Raw genomic sequence first — 20,498 nt, 5'->3', positions numbered from 1 at the left:
GTAAATTGCGTGCTTTATCTGATTATGTCACGCTATGGGCAGAAACAGTCATGCACATAGGAAGAAATGAGAAATGGTCACCCAACAAGTCTAACCTGCCTTCTGCTGCCTGATTTGGCATAGATCTGTGCTCCACGCTCACATGGGTGCAAGAAATGAATAAACTGAGACTGATTGCACTTAAAAATTGTGAGCATTTCAGGATGAAAGCGCAGTTAAGGTCATTTATTTTATCTGACTGCTATAAAACAAGTGAGTCAGCTTTAGTACTCTTACTCTTGCATGACCTCCAGTCCAAGGGCATCATGGTCCGTAACTGAAACACATACACTACTTTTAAGAAAGACATACCTCTCTCCCTGCATGGGCCAAGTGTAGAGTACACAAAAAGTGAGTAGTGAGTAAGATTTAGGGGGATTTGGAGGCATGTATTGGTGAGATTGCAACCAGCTAAAACTTTTTCCAGTTAGGATTCCTTCAGTGTTTACTGTTCAGGAGGTTTTAACTATGAGCCAAAATATCCGCAGAGGTCTCTTCCTCCCCAAATCAAACATAAAACTGAAGAAAAAAAACACTAAAAAAAAAAAAAAAGCAATTACACATTACAGATGAGTTCTTCTACGACGCAGTTTGGCATGTTAAAGACAGACTGGTAGCCTGGCACCTGCTAATGTCTGCTCACCTTTGGTTTCTGATTAAAATCCCATATTGTAAAAAGTCAGATTGATCTGACTGATTGATCTGATTGATCTTTTTTAAATGATCAATCGCATATAGGTGCTATATCAATACTGTGAATGTATCAAATTGCTCAATTCACAGAGAAATGCAAAAAATCTGTATTAAGAAAGTGTACCTTTTAACAAGCCATCAGGACTTCTGTAAAGTTGTGATGTCACAACTATACTATGTACAGGTAGAAATTGCTGATACAGTGCCATTACAGTCATTTCCCAGCTGCACTGATGGCACTGAAATGCAAATAGTACACATGTGAAAGAACTGGAAACGCTGACCATTCACAGCAGACTGGGCTTTAAAGCATGTAGGCATGTTCCAGTGAATTAACCCGAAAATGAGATTAATAAATGACCTTTAAGATCTAGATGTTCATGAAGTTTTTTGTCACAAATTGGTAATGGCAGGTTTGGACCCAAAAGCAGAAGGCTGCAGGCAGCAGGGTGATTGAGTGATTAAAATGTTCAAATAATAAACTTACAGAGAGTTGTCCCACGACAGTCAGGCAAATCCAAAAGGAAACCAGGAACACCAAAACACTCGTAAACAAACTTTGAAAATGAGCAGAACCCCTAGGCACAGGACCAACGCGAGGATAAAATGCAGGAGGAGAAAAGAGCAGAGGAGTTCGAGTGACGGGAATAAGGTAAAGAACAGGCAGGGAGCTGATTAGCTGTAAAAAAAAAAAAAAAGCTGATTAGCCAGGAAAAAAACTCTGGAGCAGGGTAGAATAACAAGGTGGATGCATGGCAGGTGTGTAGCTGGGCTAATGAGGGAAAGGCAGCACAGGAACACAGGAAGAGAAAAACACCAAGAAAACACAGTCCGCTTAATGATAAACAGACCAAATGAAAACACAGTGAGCCTAACTCATATAGGCAATTTACATAAGTCTTCTACAAAAACTCAGTCCAATCTTCCCAAATAGTCATCAGGACACTGTTGATTTAAGCCAGTTTGAACACTGAATAAAGCTGTTTTACATTTTTTAAAAAGTGTTTTTCTGATGCCCTCCGGCTGCAAACTACAGTGACCGACATAGAAACACATTCTTATCCCAAGTCATCACAAATCACTGTTTTGTCAGGGGACTTTGTGTCTACATATAACTCTCCAGGTATCCTCCTGTGTCTGCTGTTGATGCCCTGGGATGCTGCAACCAACACCAGGATATCATCAAAAGCACATGGTTATGTTTAGGCGAAAAACATTTTTTGGCTGTACTTCCATAGAGGGTTTGTAGGACCCATTCTCACTGGCCTGCCCAACAGGGATGCTTACCTGCCCTATATTAGGTTGTTACTGGCAGCATTTTAACTTGATGCCATCCAGCAAATTATCATACGGCTGTGAAAAGTGACTTTTGGCACCTGTATCTTACACCAAAATCACTGACAAAGCGACAGTATATGACAACTTTGGAATGAGCACTAATGTACCTGTCTGGAGCCAGCGTTTGGTTTGTCCTTTCTGAGCCACTGTGGAACCACAGTGATGCAACATGGACGAGGACCTGCTCCCTATGTAGATTCAAATGTCTCATTCTAAGGTAAGAAAGGCATGACGATTCTAATTTTTAGGTGATTAAACACAAAAGAAAACAAACTTATCTTATTATATTCCATTTCTGACAATATATCCCCCTAAATTCCACTAACCTTTCACCTTTGTGGCTAGATGGATGTACTTGATAGGAGGAACTGAGACAGCCAACACTTTTAGGGCAGCTATGGAATTTTTGGTTTCAAAGAGGAAGGGAAAATAACAGCATGAATGTTAGTCAGAGAGGACATAATGCAGAAGTTACATTAAAAAAAACCAAAAAAAAAACCAAAGAGATATATATTTGGACAGGAACATTACCTCAACTGCAACCACATTTGCTGAAAGCTCATTTGGCATCATGGCAGAGCTCAATTTCAACGTGGATCACGGATATCTGGAGGGTCTAGTTCGCGGAATGAAGGCAGGAATCTTGACTCGCACCGACTATCACAATCTGGCCCAGTGCGACACACTTGAGGGTAAGAATATTGTATCACACTGTATCACCTTGGACGGATTTTTGTTTTTTTTAAATTCCCAGACATTCTTGTGCATGTGTATGGCTTTGTCTCATAAGACCACAGTTTGACAGGCATCTTTTTACCATCTTCTATCAAGTTTCTTCACCTACATCCAATTTTTCAAGGAGATAATCTGAATTTTGTAACAGAACACCAGGAATTCCTATCTGATTGAAACATACTGAGAAAGTCAGTGAAGATGAAGACTAATGAGATGTTACTTTTAAGCAACAGGAATGTTTAGACTCACCCTCACCAGATGTGTTCGTTGACAGTGTGATTGGTGGTTCTTGGAAAGACAGACACAGACCCTGCAATTACAGTTTATCTAATGTGTTTATGTAATCTATATGTTTGTGTTAGTAGTTAGTCATCATCAACTGTTATCTATTTAAAAATGTGGGGAAAAATTGTCAGAGACAAATGCATTAATTGTCTTGTATTATGATAGTCTTTTTCGTATTCCTGTAATTTGAGCTCACAGGAGACGGCTGTGGAACAACCCTGATTTAAGGTCAGAGATGCAGCCATTAGGGGAAATAAGGTGGAGTCGAGTACAAAACCTTTATGTTATGCCTTCCCTCTCCTCTCCTCAGACATGAAGCTGCATTTGCAGAGCACAGACTACGGTAAGCTGCTGTCCACCTCTGAGGAGGACTTGACTGTGTCTCTAGTGGACAGCAAGCTGAGGGACAGCCTGGTGACTGAATTCAGCTGCCTTCGCTCCAATGCGCTGCCTCCCCTATCTACCTTCCTCGACTATATAACGTACGCTACATTTGCTAAATTATTAATTATACAAAGGTCACAAGACATATTTCCTGTAGTTATTTATCCATATTTTTTTGCTTATCTACAGAGCCCCTAAAGGGACATGGGGGGGGAGGGGGCAGAAATAGATGGTGGGAAAAAAATTAAATGTGTAAAAAAATAAATAAAAAAAACAATAATATTGTTTTTAAAAACAGAGTGGGAAAATGATGGTGGAAAAAAATGATATATTTTTAAAAAATGGTGGGAAAAAAATAGATGGTGAAAAAAAAATCTACTTTTTCACCCAAGAATTTTTTTTTTAACACCATTAATTTTTTCTACCATTTAATATATTTTCACCATCTATTTTTTATTCCACCCTCTAATTTGTTTTCTTCCCAATGTCCTTTTAGGGGCTCTGTAGAAAACTATGGTTTAGGTACCTTTCCCCCTTCTATTATAATATAGTCCATTAAAACTCATTTCACTAACCTCATTTTAAATGAGTTTCTAAAAATAAAAGCATATTTGTAGGTAAATGGATAAATAAAATGGATGCATGCAGACAAATAAAGGCAGATCCATTTACTGTTTTCTGTGTTGCCATAGTTACAGCTACATGATCGACAATGTGGTGATGCTGATCACCGGAGCTCTGAAACAGAGGGATGTGGCAGAGCTCCTCCCGCGGTGTCACCCACTGGGAGCTTTTGACCAAATGGCAGCAGTGGGCATCGCTCGTACCCCAACTGAGCTCTACTCGGCCATCCTGGTGGACACACCACTAGGTAGAGTCATTAAATTATATGTTTTGAACTCCCGGATTTGGTAAAATTTAGTATGAAAAGTATTATTACCCTTTCAGTAAGGGCATAATTTATGAATTCATATGCTGTTCATTCCCCATTTTGGACTCTGGCTCTCTGTTCCTTCTGTTGTCAGACCTTTTAAAATTATGAATTCTCTGTTGGTCAAAGGGTCAGTGTTCACCAACATGAACTCAACGAGTGAATCCACAAATTTCCATTAGAACTGATTTAGCAGCAAAGTTGTGCTTGGAAGTTCTTTTCGGTATTGGTTTGTCCAGGCCTTTGGTCAGAATTTTGACTTGTCTTGTGTTTTATGATTTTTACCATTCATACTGAAGTTTTGCAAGATAAAAAGTAATATGTAACACAAACTGATGCCCACTGTGTTGTTGTGTCATAGCTGATTTTTTCCAGGACGCTGTATCTGAGTCCAATCTGGATGAAATGGAAGCTGAGATCCTCAGAAACAAACTGTTTAAGGTGACTACAGAGTGACATAAGATGTACTGGCTATCATAATTTACCATGATGCCTGGGTTATATAATGTGTGTGTGTGTGTGTGTGTGTGTGTGTGTGTGTGTGTGTTCTTGGACTTACTACTGTGTGTACCACGTTAAACAACCCCAGAGGACACGGGTTTTACAATGGGGTGCTTTCCATCTTATGCTTTTGTCTTATGTTCTTTTTTCTCTTCCAAGGCATATTTAGAGTCTTTCCACTCTTCTGCAAGAACATTGGTGGCGCCACAAAAGATACAATGTGTCCTGTCCTGGAGGTACTGTGACAGATTTCATTGCATAGGCCATTTGTTTTACGTAATATGTATGATTTTTTTCACTGAAATGCTCTGTGTGTGTGTGTGTGTGTGTGTGTGTGTGTGTGTGTGTGTGTTTGCAGTTTGAGGCAGACAGACGAGCCTTCATCATCACAGTGAACTCCTTTGGGACAGATCTCAGTGGTGCAGACAGAAGTGCACTCTATCCATCTTGTGGCAAACTTTACCCTGAAGGGCTACAACTGCTGGCCAGAGCAGACGACCACGAGCAGGTCAAAGCAGTGGCTGACTGTTACCCAGTGAGTCTGATCACATCTCTGAGGACTCCTCAGCAAGAGAGCTGCTGTTTTTTTTTTTTTTTATTACAGTTAGCTTACATGTGAAAGCCATGTCCAACTCTTACTTAATCCTGCTTGCAGGCATATAAAGTCATCTTTGATGACCCTGAGCCAGGATCAGGTTTTAAGACTCTGGAGGACAGATTCTTTGAACAAGAGGTAATATAACTTTCATGATCTTCAAAAGTCTAACTAATCAAATCTGCTGACTTCTGTTTGACTTTGAATGTATTAAAAATAGCTGTAATAATTAATTAATTAATTAATTAATTTTCATTTTTTTTTTTTTTTACTGCCAATGATTTAAAAGGTAAATATTTTAGGGCCCAGACAAACCAAACCCTCATCAAGAACGAGTTGCAACAAAGGCCTACTGTTACATGGACTCATGTCCCCTGTGTCTCGGCTAAAATGTTGCACTTGAACAAAATGCAACGACTATAGCAAACAGCCAACCAGCACATACGTTCAGTGCCTTTTGAGAGGAAATACCAGCATTCAAGGTGTTTGTTAGCCTGTTAGTGCATTAAGAACACCAAGAAAGAAGAAAGGATATTTACTGTGTGCTAACGGACGATAACACAATAAAACACAAACCATTTCTGCTAAAGAGCTCTATGGTTAAGAAATAATCTCACCTCTGAGCTTCAGTGGTTTGTTTGCTTTCCTCACACCCGAGCTGAGCTGCCAGTTACAGTGATTTCATTCACCATCAAGCTCTGCCGTCTCTAACACCGATTCAACATGCTGAGTCAGCTGATAAAAGCCGTTAAGGGTCACAATTAGTGCCAACACCACAAAAACTGGGGCGACAGATGCTCACCAACATCCCGACATTGACCAATGGACAATCATTGACTTGGTGTCACAGGCCCAAAGTTGACTAATGAGTGGTTTTCATCGTTTTTTTAAAGTTTTTGCGGCAAGGAAACAGCCCAATAACTTTTTCAAAAGTTAATCCATGTTTTAACTGTATATCTTAATTGTATGTAAACCTGCCCTTCTGTCTTTTTAAGCAGCTTCAACTTGTCTTTTCTCAGGTGAAGCTGAACACACTTGCTTTCCTGCAGCAGTTCCACTTTGGAGTATTTTACTCCTACATCAAACTGAAGGAACAGGAGAGTCGCAACATCGTCTGGATCGCCGAGTGTGTCACACAGAGACAGAAGTCAAAGATACACAACTACATACCCATCTTTGAGGGAAAAAATTAACTGTGCAATAAAGAGAAAAACATTATTATATTTAACATACAGTTGTGAGATAGCATACAATAAGATAATAAATGAACTTCATCAAAAACATATTTGTTAATCCCTTTATGATCACAAGATTTGGTTGTGAGGATTAGTAAAGTCAGTCACTAAAGTCAGTAACAAATATTTTCAGTGTTTGTACTTAAGACCAAAGAAAATACAAATATAGGCCTCATGATTATTGATAAAGTAAGTCCTATGATTAGCAGCCAACAGTATGTTCACACTCACATTACTGGCACAATATGTGAGAAGGGTCCAGCTGCAGAGCTCCAGGCTCAGGCCCACCTCCACCGCTGGACTCTTTCCAGTCCAGGTGCAGAGACATGAGTCTGAAATTGTCTATGTATGCAAGAGCAAGCATCAGGATACAATAGCATGCATTCATTAGATTGTATAAGCCACAAGCCCTTCACCAACTACACCCTGGCAAACAATAAAACCTAATATTTCGACATTACTGTAACTTATAAAGTTAGGTAAAGTAATGCTAAGGAAGAAATAACCTTATGAGTTTCTATCTATCTATCTATCTATCTATCTGTCTATTTGGTTATTAATAAACCTTGTATCACATAACCATATAAACACATATATTGCAATATTAAGGCTGTATTGTTTACCTTGGTGTATAGTACCCCAGAATTGAGTCCTATAACCTGAAATCAGTTAGCATACCAGCACTCCTGGTTTCCTCGTCTAGAAGTCAATGGGTTTTTGAATGTTTTTTTGTTTGAGGCCTGAAATAAGGTCTGTGGTTGACAAGCTTAAGAGACCTTCACATTTTGTTGTACAGCATAAAATATGTCAACAAATGCTCCACTTGTGAACTTTAAAGCTTTTACTCATATTGAAGAGGGCAGTTGTTAACAAGTAGTTAAATGAGATTAAATAACATCATCACGGCGAACACGGCTTTACAGCTTCATTGTTGTGGCAACATTAAGTCATGCAAAAGTAATGTAGTTCGTTTATAGCTTAAGCTTCCAAAATCATAAAGGTAGTTTTCACTTGTGAAGATTATCTTGCTGAAGAAACCATAAGTGTCATAAACTTTTTTCACAGAGCTTATTTTCTGTCTGAAATCCAGTGGAAAAATCCCACAGGCTTTTTGACGAGGGAACCAAGGTGACACTTACTCCTGCATCGGCCTACAAAAAAACGTCATACCTGGAGCACTCAATCAGTGACTTATTTAATCTGATGATCGCCCTGTATATATATGATACACAGTGGCATCTTAACATATAATACACTCATTTATTAAGGATAAGCATGACAAACAATATGTAGCGTAAAGGTGAATCAAAATGCGATCATTCAGCCTATAGACGGCCTACTTATACAGTGGCATGGTTGTGATACAATGTATTCAATATATGCCTAGGGGGTTACTAAATTTAGTGACGATGCGCACGCTTAAACAATACACTGTGTGTAGCTGTTATGTATTGATAATGAAGTGCGATAAACACTTGTGGTTTTCCACCTTAACACCTAGATACCAGATGCCATGATGGCATACTTCCAATGGAGTTGCTCACCTGGTGCATACGCCAAAAAAGTTTCTACCTACTTTGGGTCTACTTCTGTGGTATCCAGGCCACCAAATATGCGTAGTATTGTTTCTCTCGCAAGCTCCCACTGGGTATATAGACTATACATTGTAATGATGTCACAGATTCTCAAAATACTTTTCTTGGCTCAAGGACAGTTTTGAAAATCTAAACCTCCATGGCTGAGAAATTCATTTTAGAAAGACTCATAATTGAACTTGTTTGTAGTTCGAGGTGTCCTGTCAACAGTTTTATAGATGTGCCTTTTTGCGAGTGGCTACTGGGAAAAATCGCTGCAAGGCTAAGCAGCTTTTCTGGGGACCTTCTTAACACATACACAAATGTCATCGTTTACCATGAGGCTGACCCGAGCCTAGAGCTTTGCAGCAGGACACTATTGCAATATCTGCACGTCTAAACTGGACAAACAAACATTACATGAGGTATAATGATGTGTAACTATACAACAGAGTACAAATACAATACAATATTCAAAATGTAACTGTATAGGTAACGTAGCACAAACAGTGGTATAAAAGTGAAAATGTTTTGGGTTTTTTTTGCAGCTAAAACAGGTCATAAATCACCCATCTGTGCTCTTCATCACCTCTTCCTTGCTTCATGCTTTCACTAAAATGTAAAAGGAAAATGTTAAACATCTGTCATTTTACTTCAGAATCATTGATCAGAACACAGTTTAAGTCTGATTCATGCATGTCTGGTTGCATAATAGCCTGACTTACAGCACTGGGTTGGGACCTCCAGAGGTATATAGTTCTGCTGGCAGAGATGAACAAAAGCAGATGCTAATCTGCAGGGTGCTCTGGAGGAGCTCAACTCACACACTGACAAGAACTGACCAGGATCCACCTATAAGGAAAAACACATTGTAAAAATGTGCTTAATCAATCAAAAACAGACAGTGGTGCATGTCAGGCAGCAGCACAGATTTGTCTAATCTATAAGGGAAGTACAGATGGCCATGTTTGCTTTGGTGTGAGCACATCCAACTGGGAAATTTCTTATTTTGGCCATAAAATCCATCAAAGATCAGGAAGGGTCAGGGCTTCTTGTCAGACACTGTTCAAGATATGTTTCCCCAGCTTCTTAAATCCACAAATGATTAACCCTGCAGACAGTGATGGAGCTCGTGCTTTTCTACTCACCACCCTAAAACAGGAACTCAGCGGAGAATCGGGAGAGGAAAACAGAAGGTCACAGCTCAAAGGGCTTGTGGCCGCTTTAGGAATGTGCTCTGTTGCAACAGGCGGTTTAATACAATCTGGTTTCATCTGAAATGATCAAACTGCAAGTGAGAACTGGATACTTTCATGCTGACAGAGCTCATATATTAGGATCTATTCCATACCAAAAAATTGCCAGTCTTACTCTTCCTACCTGCCAACCGTAGAAAAAATCCTGCAGGTTTTTAGCCTGAGATCCATCTGGCAGAGGAAAATCATTCCCTGCTTCATTGTCATTAGTTCCCAACAGACCAGTGGATGTGCCTGTGTAGATAAAAACATGTTTGTATCAATAATGAGAATCAGTAAATATAACCATGGATGTCATTTATTCTCCTAACTCATGTTGAATCTTTAGTTTTAGTCGTACCGTGCAACCATCCATCAAGAGTCAAGCTGCACAGCTCAAGCGACAGGTCACATGACACTGACACTCCGCTCTGACTGGACGCCTGCACTATGTTTGACCCTCTTCTGACAGCCACTCCATTGTCACTGTGAAATGTGTGTGTTACAGCGTTGTTGCAGTTGGCCGTCACCTACGACACAAACATTTTTTTTTTGTTAAAAAAAACAGACCTTTTTGGTGCTCACTGAGTTTTATTACCAATATTAAAGTAATGCTTCATTCTCAAATGACAATTTGCATGTCTATTACTCACCCTGTGTTACACTAATTTGTGAAGAAAACTTTTTTTTCTCGCATACCTCCGGTTACCAAAAATCCTAAAACAGATAAAAATTATTGAAGAATTGAAGTAAAAGTTTAATAGCAGCAAACCTATATCAAAACATCTGTTTACAGACTCTGAAACAATACGAGCAGTATAACAAAAGTCTCATTTATCCAGTCGTATGTTCAGTTCTTCCCCAACAGACAGCCCCTTTGATGGAGAACTGACATGAAAATGAAATCCGTGCTCTCTCTTTAAAGCCAGGCTCCATTGACAAGAACATAAATTTTACATCTCTGACCACAAAAGCTGCTGGTCCACCACTGCCTCGTCAATTCTTAGTTTGTTTGTGTTATTGTGTGACTTTGGTAAATCCAAACTAACCATTTAAAACATCAAAGTCACACAATGACAAAAAAAAAAACTTTTAGTGCAGTTCCCAATCAGAAATGGCTATCTATTTGGGAAGTACTAAGAATAAAAGAGGATAAATGAGACTTGGATTATACTGCACGAGTTGTGTGAGCATTTGTAAAGAGATGTTTTGATATAGTTTTTCCGTCATTACTCCTTTTACTTCAATTCATCAAGAATTTTATCATCTGCTGGTTTTTTCGTTCACCAGAGGCATGCGAGAATTCAACAAAAGAAGTCAGTAAATGATATACAGATGATCATTTAAGGTGTGAGATGTTTCTTTAAGACATACCTGTCCATTGTGCTGAATGCTGACAGTGCTATTATCCATTCCTATCAGAAGGAAGTTATGCGAGTCTGAACTGAGCAGCAGAGTGTATGAAGGCTCAGCGCTGACATCTTGAGCGAGCAGAAGCGGACAGGAGCCCGGGAGCTCATACAGGTGACCATCAAATGTCACAACAAATTGGTCTGCCACCAATAGAGCTTGGTCTTATAGGGAGAAATAGAAAAAGACAAAATTTTAATTTGATGAAGTCCTCCATTAGCATTATGTAAATATTGCTGAGAAAGTAGGCTTACATATAAAAGGGCTGTCCATAATCTTCCTCTTGAGGCGGAAAAGTTCAGCTGTTGGCCTGAGGGAGGCGATGGTCTGCAGTGGCCTCAGGAGCCACTCCTCCAGAAGGATTTCCACCAGTCTGGCCTCTGACACCCTGGACCAGGGGAGCTGTGGCAGCGGCACTGACACTACCACTGAACACTCGCTGGTAAAACAAAGGACACATGATTTCAAGTATCTTGCTGGAATAATTTTCTTACATCTTTTTTGCTCTGATTTGTCAGTTTAATAGGTAACTGGTATTTTTCAGCCTGGACTCTGTTTCCCATTTTTTGTGTCTAAGTGACTGATACAAATAACTTGTGCATCTGGTCCAGTATGAGCAAGAGCACTTTTAAATAAGTTGCAATTTAAACACAATTGTTTCTGTGTCTGGTTAAACAAAAAGAATCTAACTCTTTAATCAAAGGTTGACCTTTCCAAACTGCTGTCATACACTTTCAATAACAATCTGAGTCTGCCTGTGACAAAGACAAGCACTTTTATTGGAAGTACATTAAACAGTTACACAGCAGCCTGTTTTTGCTGATGCAAACTGCCATTCTCTCGCTCCATACTGAACCAGTTTCTAAAATTGTTCTTCACATTAGTCATTTATAACAAAAACATGGGAAAATGGGGTCCAAGTTGAAAAATACTGAAGCTTTTCCTTTAACAGCAACGCAGTAGCTGAAGCAAGCCTAAGGTCATGTCAGTTTTCACAAAAGTAATAGCTCTTTGCTTGTTGATCTTTGTGCAGTAAGCACTGATTTTTATTAAATACTGTGGAAAGTTGTTACAAATCTAGACATTAAAAAAGACCTTAATGCCTAAACCAAAGTTGCTCATTATACATCTTTTGACCTTGGTTCTTTCTGGGTAATTGGCATGCTATTACATAAAGAAGGACGTGTCTCTTCTCTTAACTCTTTATGTAATGCTATGAAAAAAAGGGCAGCTTCTCTCATGTATGTCTCAGACAAGTGCAGTACCTGGGGGAGAATTTGTAGACAGAAGCCAGCCGTTTCCTGACTCCAGACAGAGCCATCGCCGACCTGGTCTCCACCCAATGGTAAGTATGCTGTCCTGCCTGGTTCACACAGAACACCGACCAGTAATACACAGTCATGAGTGTGTCTGCATAGTGTGCTGATTTTGAGTCTTATCCTGGATTTGTCTTGTCTGACAGAGTTACCTCAGCATTACTGGATTTAGCCTCTTCGTCTACTCTGCATCTCTTTCACATTCAATATGTTTGTCATAATTACTTTTTACAAGTTTATTATCATATTTTATGTTTTACAGACTACTTGAGTTGATTTTTCCCATGAAGACATGCAGAAAATGATCACAAATGTTTGTACTGTAGCATATCAAGCTTTATAAAAACCAGGATAAGAGTTCATCCAAGTCTTTGAAACCAGGATATTTACATACAGAAAACATAAACGGGATACTCCAAAAACACAGTCATAACTGGGATAAAAGTTTGCATTTAAATACACTCATTGACACAGACTGTGGCACACTGTAAAACTACAATTATCACCTTGTGGTTGTACGCCTCTGCTTACCGTTTTCTTTTGTGAAATATGACCAATAAAAGCTTCTAAACCAAAATCTTCACACCAGACTTGTTTCAGCAGGAATATGATCCGAAGTCAGGGGGAAAAACTGGCAACTAGGATTAAATGTTTCCCTGCCATTAGCCTGTGGCTGTATAAATGTAAGCTACGTAATGTAGAAATCTAGCACGCCATGACATCATACTATAGCTGGAGTAGAAAAAACAGTTTAATACTGAGCGTTCAAAGTGGTAGGGCGCCTGAGGTTTTTGCTTACAGTGATTACTTCCACATACGGGTACCTTAATATCTGAAACTTAAGCACGTCTAATATGATCATCTTTCATTGTAATACTATATACGAGACACAAAATATAGAAAAGCATAATAGCTCCCAGAATACAGTTCTCTATAAAAACAATTAATTCTTAATGTGATCATATGTAGAGATACTGAACATTTTGCAAAATACTGTCAATCAGCATCTTTATCAAACTTCTATCTTTAAACATTATTGGTGGAACCCTAATATTAAGAGATTGATTTGAAAACAGTTTGTAAGGCAGGGGATAACTTCATCTGCTTCTGCAATAACTTCCACTTGAGCTTGATGTGGCGATGCCAAGATTACTTCACAGTAGTGGAAGTGTTCAGAAAAATGTATATATACAATATATACATAGTATATATGTATATATTATTCAATACATATATTTTTTTTCTTGTGACATTTCAGCCTGTTCATCATCTGTTTTGTATATGGATAATCCTTTCAGAATGTACTTCTTTAAACCTTAAGAACAGGAAAAATGTGGAGGTCTTGTTATTTACAGGTTATTATGTAATGGAGTTACTGGTGTGGCCCACTTGAGATCAAGTTGCGCTGTATGGGGCCCATGAATACAGTGAGTTTGACATCCCTGCACATTTTACACACAAAAAAAGGCAATGGTGAGCTTTCTTACCACATCCAGGGCGAACCTCAGCGTGGTGATAGTGGCCTGAGCCAGTGGCCTCAGCTGTGGGTTCTCCAACAGCACAGGTAGCACCTCCACCAGTTCGTCAGTCCACAATGACACAGCCCCTCTCCACAACGCCTCCAGGCTCTGGCCCCTCACATCTTGGTACACACCAGCCAGAGTCGCCAGGGGCCCTGAGGATGGAGCACAATCATTTTTCACCCACTGAGATGGCTCATTTATTAGAGCAACAGAAAATAAACATTCTGGTTTATATGTTATTCTGAAAGAGCAAAATAATGAAAAATGTGAAACGGAGGAGATCATTTTCATGTATCAGGAAGACAGGATTAGATTGCAATTTTGAGTTTTCTGAAGAAATTAGATTTCTGCCTGAAAGGAAACGCAAGGACTCAAAAACTTGAGGTCAGGTCAGCAACCATATTTAATGTGGAAAAACAACCACAGTGCACCATTCTGTCAGTGTAGCTAATGCGCCTGTGGATCTATCTGTCCATCAAACAGACATCTGACACTGGAAGTGAACGGCTTACTTTAAAGTAAATAACTTTTTTAAATGAAATTAGAAATAAAATATATTTGCAAAACAAGGCAGCAGGAACGGGAGCTATCTCATATATCTGCTTTCTTAATCTTTCTGTTTCTACAATTTTCTTGCAGTGACGCAAATGTGCTGGAGCCCTATTAGGATTTTCGATTGCCTGTTGTGGTTGATATGACCCATTTGCCGTATCTCTGGACTCACTCCTCAGCTCCTGTTGGCCCAGCAGGGAGGCGTGCTGCAGCAAGCCGAGAAAGCGAGGCAGACTGTCGGTCATGATGTGACGCACGGGGCCGTTCTGCCACAGAGCCAACAGACCTCTGTCTCTGTGCTCCAGAAGAGCCTCTGCTTGCTGGGAGATGTGGAGGGGCACAGCGCTCAGCTCCTGGAGCAACTCACTGTCCCTGGACTGCAGAGAAAGTTGTGAAGTGAACACATTAAAAAAATTGCACATTTTATCATTAAATTTACATCACCTTCATTATTGGCTGAGTCTAACCCACGACATCTGTTTATATTAAGTATCCTGCAGTAGTTTAGTTACCTGCTGTCTGAATTCAACAAGGAGATGCTGTAACGTCTTGATTCTTTCTAGCAGCTTATTCCGTATCTGAGAGCTCAAGTAATGAATCCGTGCCTGTGAAAACAACATACAGTATTTCAAAGCCCCATACGGTTTGTAGTGAAAGTGTGGCAATTTTCGTTATTTTGGCAATACCTCCACTGCAGTTAGACTCTCAAAACAGCCACTTGCTCGCAGCATCAGCCTCTGATTGGCTGATCCCACAGACACAATGCCCAGAGTTTCAGGTTCGTTGCTGCCATCTCTTTTCTGTACATCCAGCATTAAACTGTGATTCGCTCCCACACACGCCGCCACAGTGACATCCTCGATCAGACCTGGACATGAAGAGATTGAATTCTTCATAGTCCTCGTTTTAGCATTTTTGGTAGTTTTTTTTTTTTTTTTAAAGTTTTTTGAAGAGATTATTCTGTGCTTACCGTTCATATATCCTGCTGTGGTCCGAAGACATCGTCCGTCTGCCGTCCCGTTTAGCCAGATCTTTTCTCTGCGATCCAGTCTGGCCTGCAGCTGGAGACCCGAACCCCGGGGCCAAGACAGGGCACTGCCCCCCACCTCCACACTCCAGTTACCAATCCTAGACTGTGAAGTGTTAACTCATATATTTGTACTTATATTTTCATACGGATCCTCAAAAAAAAGTATTGTGGTTTTATGAGGGGTTATGTGGCTGGGACCCTTAACTTCTTGTTGTCTTGTCGTCACCAGCGTAGACTCCCATAAAACCACAACTGGTCATTTTTACACTTATTTCTGTTAATCAAATGTTTAATATAAATAATAAGTGAGCTAATCAATGAGCTTTAAAGGTTCTGGTAGGGGGGCCCTGTTACATTTGCTAAGATAAGCTAATCAGTTGAAGCTTAATATCTGCTGATAAAGACCAGAGTGATATTCTCAGCGCCCTCTCAATGAGAAAGCAAATAAAAGCGGATTTCCCAAAACAGCAAACTATTCCTTAAAACTATCACATTACATGCATCTTTCAAATTTTACCTTTGCAGAGGTGAGGATCGAGTCTTTACTTACCACCAAATGTCCTCACATTCTAAGCTGCAAAGTTAAATTGACTTCTCAAAGATGGAAATAGAAAAGCACACACACAGAGCAGCAGTGCTGTTAGCCACTGTGTATAGAGTGCTATTTAATCCAATTCTTTTAATGCCAAGTCACAATGAATTCCTGGGAGCAATAAAACCATCGTACCCAATAAAAGTGACATGGCGTGCCCTTTTTAAATGGATACTTCAGTCACAAAATGATCATTTTTATAAGTGTTACTCAGCCCCGTGTCACACTGAATTTGAGAAGAAAACTTTGTTTTTCTCACATGGCTCCACAGTGAACAAAGTATCCAAAATGAAGAAAATCCTTCATGAATTGAAGTAAAAGAGGTTCTGCATTTAACGACAGAAAAAAATTACCAAAACATCTGTTTACAACTCACACAACTTGTGCAGTATAAATCCATGTTTTCTCCTTTTGTGGATTCTTAGTTCAATGTGGAGACGTGCGAGAAAACAAAGGTGTCTTAATAAATTCAACTTAACACAGGTTGGGTAGTAGATATACAACTGACTATTTTGCAGTTGAAGTTTCCTTTAAAACCAGGGTAGGCAGTTTTATTTTGGCGTCACTGGGCAAAAATCCCATCATAAACTTTGAGCATATTGTAAATCAAGTGGTCTAACAGAAAATTAGACTTCCACATCTCGGCTTGGCTCTGTTTTCAGGCTTTAGAAAATCTAGGCTGTGATAGAAAATTTAAGCTTATCACAGCTCATTCCAGAGAGAGGTTGTTCCTTTTGGCTGTTCTATAAATATAGATGAGCGAGTACAACCTTTCGGCAAAATCCTGATTCGAGAGCTGAGTCGTCCGAGAGGCTGCCTGCTCTCCTCTCCTAGGGAACCAGTCCAGACCATGGGGTTGTTAGCAGCTAATTGCCTCATTTGTGGTCGAAACAGAGAATGCCCTGTGTACAACTCTACAATAAAACAAGATTTACAACTCCACAATAAAACAAGATTAAATAAACCAAAGTTTGGGAAACACCAGGGTACTATATGAGATGTGTGTATAAGCCTGTGGTCAACTGGTGGGCGGGGCTTAGGACAGAGAGAGGGGAGCTGCATGAGGAGGGTTTATTTTTAAATTCTACCGTTTTTTGTTGTTGTTGTTGTTTTTTTTTTCTTTTCCAGATTACTTTCTACCCCAGCTTTAACTGCGGTTCTTAAATTAGACACATTGCTGTTAATTAATGTGCTGACCTCAGAGAACAGAGACATGTTGGATCCCTGAGCAGTAGAGGAGTTGGTTAAGGCAAAGGTGAGGCTGCACTGGTAGGGCCGTCCGGTCACTGACAGACGAGACTGTGTGTAAAACAGCTCCCGTCCTGAGTTCACTCTGTGGGATCCCGACCACGACAAAGTCTGAGAGACACAAAGAAACTAAACAACAGCTGAACAAAGGGAATCCTGTAAGTCTAAAACACTTATAAGACACATAACACAATATATATATATGGTCTACAATACTTTTCCCCCAGAGATGTATGTTAAGAGACTATGTACATTTATCACAGAAACCATACGGACAAACCATTACTCGGTTATAGTAACACAGCAGCTACAGTCTCTTCAACCACAATTTGTCCTCAATGAAAGCGAAAAGTGTGCACTCACAGGTTGTGGAGGGCAGAGGCCCAGCAGCACTGTGTGCTCCAAGCGATCTCTCAGGTTGGTCTGAATCTTAGTCTGGAGTGTGTGTGATGGACACGGTGCAGGAGACACTTTTTCCAGGCCAACATTAACCTGAAGGCTGTGCATTCCTCGAGGACCTCTCTTGGAAAAAAAATGCAGAAACACAAACATCAGCCATCTGCAATCACACAACGAAAGAAGAGAGAGGAAAAGTTTGAAATTTCAGGGCACCTGGTACTTCATGTCTTGCTTTATGCTCTTGTTGTCCCATCTGAGCTCTGCATTCTGTAAATACGAGTTTCCCTCTTGACCTGCTGACACACAGCCTTTCACAGAAGACACTACCATCTACACACACACGCGCACGCGCATGGGTCAAGCAACTGGGTACTCACTTCCAACCAATACACAAGTATACATGACATCCATAAGGAGTTTTAAGTATAAAGAAGGTCCACCAACCTGTTGTGTTGAGAACAGAGCACATGCCTGCCCCCTGCTGGAGTTGTGCTGCCACTGTTTGTTCAGGCTGACTGAAATATTGACAGGGACTGCACTGTCCCACGAAAGATGGGTCTACATGCACAATAAAAATAATAATAATACAGTAAAATTTACAATTAAACTCATAATATTTCTTTCTTTTATTTTACTTACACAGCACATTACATCATACAAAACTATCAGAATTGGCCCATAAAAATATGTTTAAAAAACAAAACTCCTATTGAGTGCAGCAGGGATGATGTTTATTTGTAGGCCAATGTGGAAGTTAACATCAGCCTCTACAAAAAGCCAAACGGATTTTTCCTTTGGATTTTGCCAGAAAAAAACTCTGTTTGTTTTAAATTATACATTTTGTTCAGCAAGATAATTTTCACACATAATCAAAACTTCGATGATTCTCTAAGTGCAAATGCAATCCCTGGCAGTAAAAAGCAGAGTAAAGTGTGGCAGCCTACCTGGTGGCTGCTGCGTTGTTCCCTCTGCGAGCAGTGCGACACCGTGTGAAGGAACATCTGGCTGAGTGTGGAGAAGAAAGGCTGTTTCAGCTCCAATTTGGTCTCATTTGTCTCCTCCGATCGACTCCAAAAGCTCAGAGCTCTGACCTTGAGATGAGCAAACCACAGTTTGTGACGGCAGAGAGCAAAAGAGAATTTGTTGTTAAATGGCAAGACAGGAGTCTCTATTAAACTCCATACACCAGATTTGTAATTCTTAAACATTTTTATCAAAACGTTCACTCAAATTTTGCAATTAAATATGACAGTTTTAAGTGGATTCAAATGAAGATGTAAAGATTGATTTGAATGAAGCCTTTCACATTATCAGGATCAAGAAACACATTGTACAGTCTGACCTGCTCCAGTCGGCCATGCCTCGTCCATCCCAGTAAAACACTGTCCAGTCTGCCATGGAGGGAACGCTCAAGAGTCATCTCCAAACTGGTCCAACGGGGAATACAGTTTATCTGAACTGAAGTCAAGAACAAAACAAAAACATTAACAATTTGTAGTCAGCCAAAACTATAAACTGGGTCTTTTATTTATTTTAGCCCTCATGTAGACATACTGTTAGATGGAATCGAAATGGACAAACATTGACTCTGTGATGGTTTTTATTGTTCTGCAGGGTGGATCTGTAATAGCTTACTCTTCAGGGTCTGGTTCCCCATCCCAAGTGCTGGAGGTGCAGAGTAAAGACCAGACAGGATGAACTCCTGACTGCCCCAAATGGCTCCATGTTGAAATTGGTAGCTCCAATTCCTGACCTCATACACCGTCCTCACTGCGACTATCCTGGGCAGCGGCTTCAACTGCACAACAAAGACCATCATGTCAATAAAAGGGACAGTTCATCCTAAATAAAAAACATATTTTTCCTCTTACCTGTAGTGCCATTCAACAATCTAGATTGTTTTGGTGTGAGCTGCTGAGTGTTTGTATATTATATTATATTGGCTTACTTCTCCCCAATAAAGTTCTAGGGCTGATATCTCCAACAATCGGCAACTAACACTAAAACAATCTAGATTGATAGCATATTAATAGCATTACAGATAAGAGGAAAAATATGTTTTTTTGATTTTGGAGTGAACTGTACCTTTAAAGGTTGATCAAGTGCACTGCTTTAGATCTGGCCATTATGTGTGGTCATGCTTGATACCAGAATTACAGTGTACTATCTGTGAGTTTAATAAAGTCTTATATGTACTATATAGTATATATACTGTATTCACAGTCAATAGATATTTCAGCTCAGAAATACCTGTGGGTATGAATGTTTGAGCTCTACCGCCTGTCTGTATCCACTCTCTATAGCTGCCAGCTCCCCCAGAGCCCACAGCCTTCTCCTGCCTGATATCACCTCCACCAAACCCGCCACACTGGACTGAGACTGGTTCAGCTGGAGAGAGGGAAGAGTGATGGCGACACATGTTGTGACATATCATGCCTAAAATATTAGTTAAATAATAGAACAAATGCATAGAAATTAATAACATAACAGCATGACAGTTGTAATTCTAGTATGCATTTTGCAGAGCAAGTTCTGGTTTTAAAATGATTCAGAATAAGATCCTACCTGAGAGCGGACATTGAGCTGAGAGGGCAGGTAAACCAACATCCTGGGAATATTGTGGACCGTCTTCACCATCAAGTCCTTGCTGGAGAAAAGAACAGCTGTCACCTAAAGTAAGTGTTTGTGTGCGTGTGTTTGATCAATACAAGATGTTCTGAATCTGTGTGGCCGAATGCTTTGATTATAAATGATGAGGCAGCCTGAGTGATGTGGTTTATCTTTATAGTACCTATGAGGCAGATGGTGTCCCTGGATGATGAGTGCCAGTGAGGAACTGAGTTCAGGGTTCACAGCCATCGAGCACCTCAGCTGGGACTCAGT

The 20,498-nt window shown here is 40.0% G+C and overlaps 1 protein-coding gene and 2 long non-coding RNA genes across 3 annotated transcripts; 1 reads left to right on the top strand and 2 right to left on the bottom strand.

The window, feature by feature from the left end:
- The first annotated feature begins 2,641 nt into the window (after positions 1-2,641).
- Positions 2,642-6,694, top strand: LOC121951884 (V-type proton ATPase subunit d 1-like). Its single transcript, XM_042498371.1, is given in 9 exon segments — positions 2,642-2,762; positions 3,401-3,572; positions 4,167-4,345; positions 4,767-4,846; positions 5,066-5,084; positions 5,087-5,142; positions 5,265-5,441; positions 5,562-5,639; positions 6,521-6,694. Coding segments are annotated over 9 exon segments (1,056 nt in total).
- A 2,381-nt stretch (positions 6,695-9,075) lies between these two features.
- LOC121950986 lies at positions 9,076-9,782 on the bottom strand. The gene is made up of 3 exons (XR_006106372.1): positions 9,691-9,782; positions 9,459-9,584; positions 9,076-9,162 (listed from the first exon to the last, which is right to left on the bottom strand). It is a non-coding gene; the product is annotated as an uncharacterized LOC121950986 (long non-coding RNA).
- Positions 9,783-19,871: 10,089 nt separating this feature from the next.
- Positions 19,872-20,475, bottom strand: LOC121951224. Its single transcript, XR_006106386.1, has 3 exons — positions 20,407-20,475; positions 20,181-20,262; positions 19,872-20,003 (listed from the first exon to the last, which is right to left on the bottom strand). It is a non-coding gene; the product is annotated as an uncharacterized LOC121951224 (long non-coding RNA).
- Positions 20,476-20,498: the final 23 nt, after the last annotated feature.

Source organism: Plectropomus leopardus, chromosome 12 (genome assembly GCF_008729295.1).
Source record: "Plectropomus leopardus isolate mb chromosome 12, YSFRI_Pleo_2.0, whole genome shotgun sequence".
Taxonomy (NCBI): domain Eukaryota; kingdom Metazoa; phylum Chordata; class Actinopteri; order Perciformes; family Serranidae; genus Plectropomus; species Plectropomus leopardus.
The sequence above is the reverse complement of the archived record's forward strand: the minus strand, read 5'-3'. Positions and strand labels throughout refer to the sequence as shown.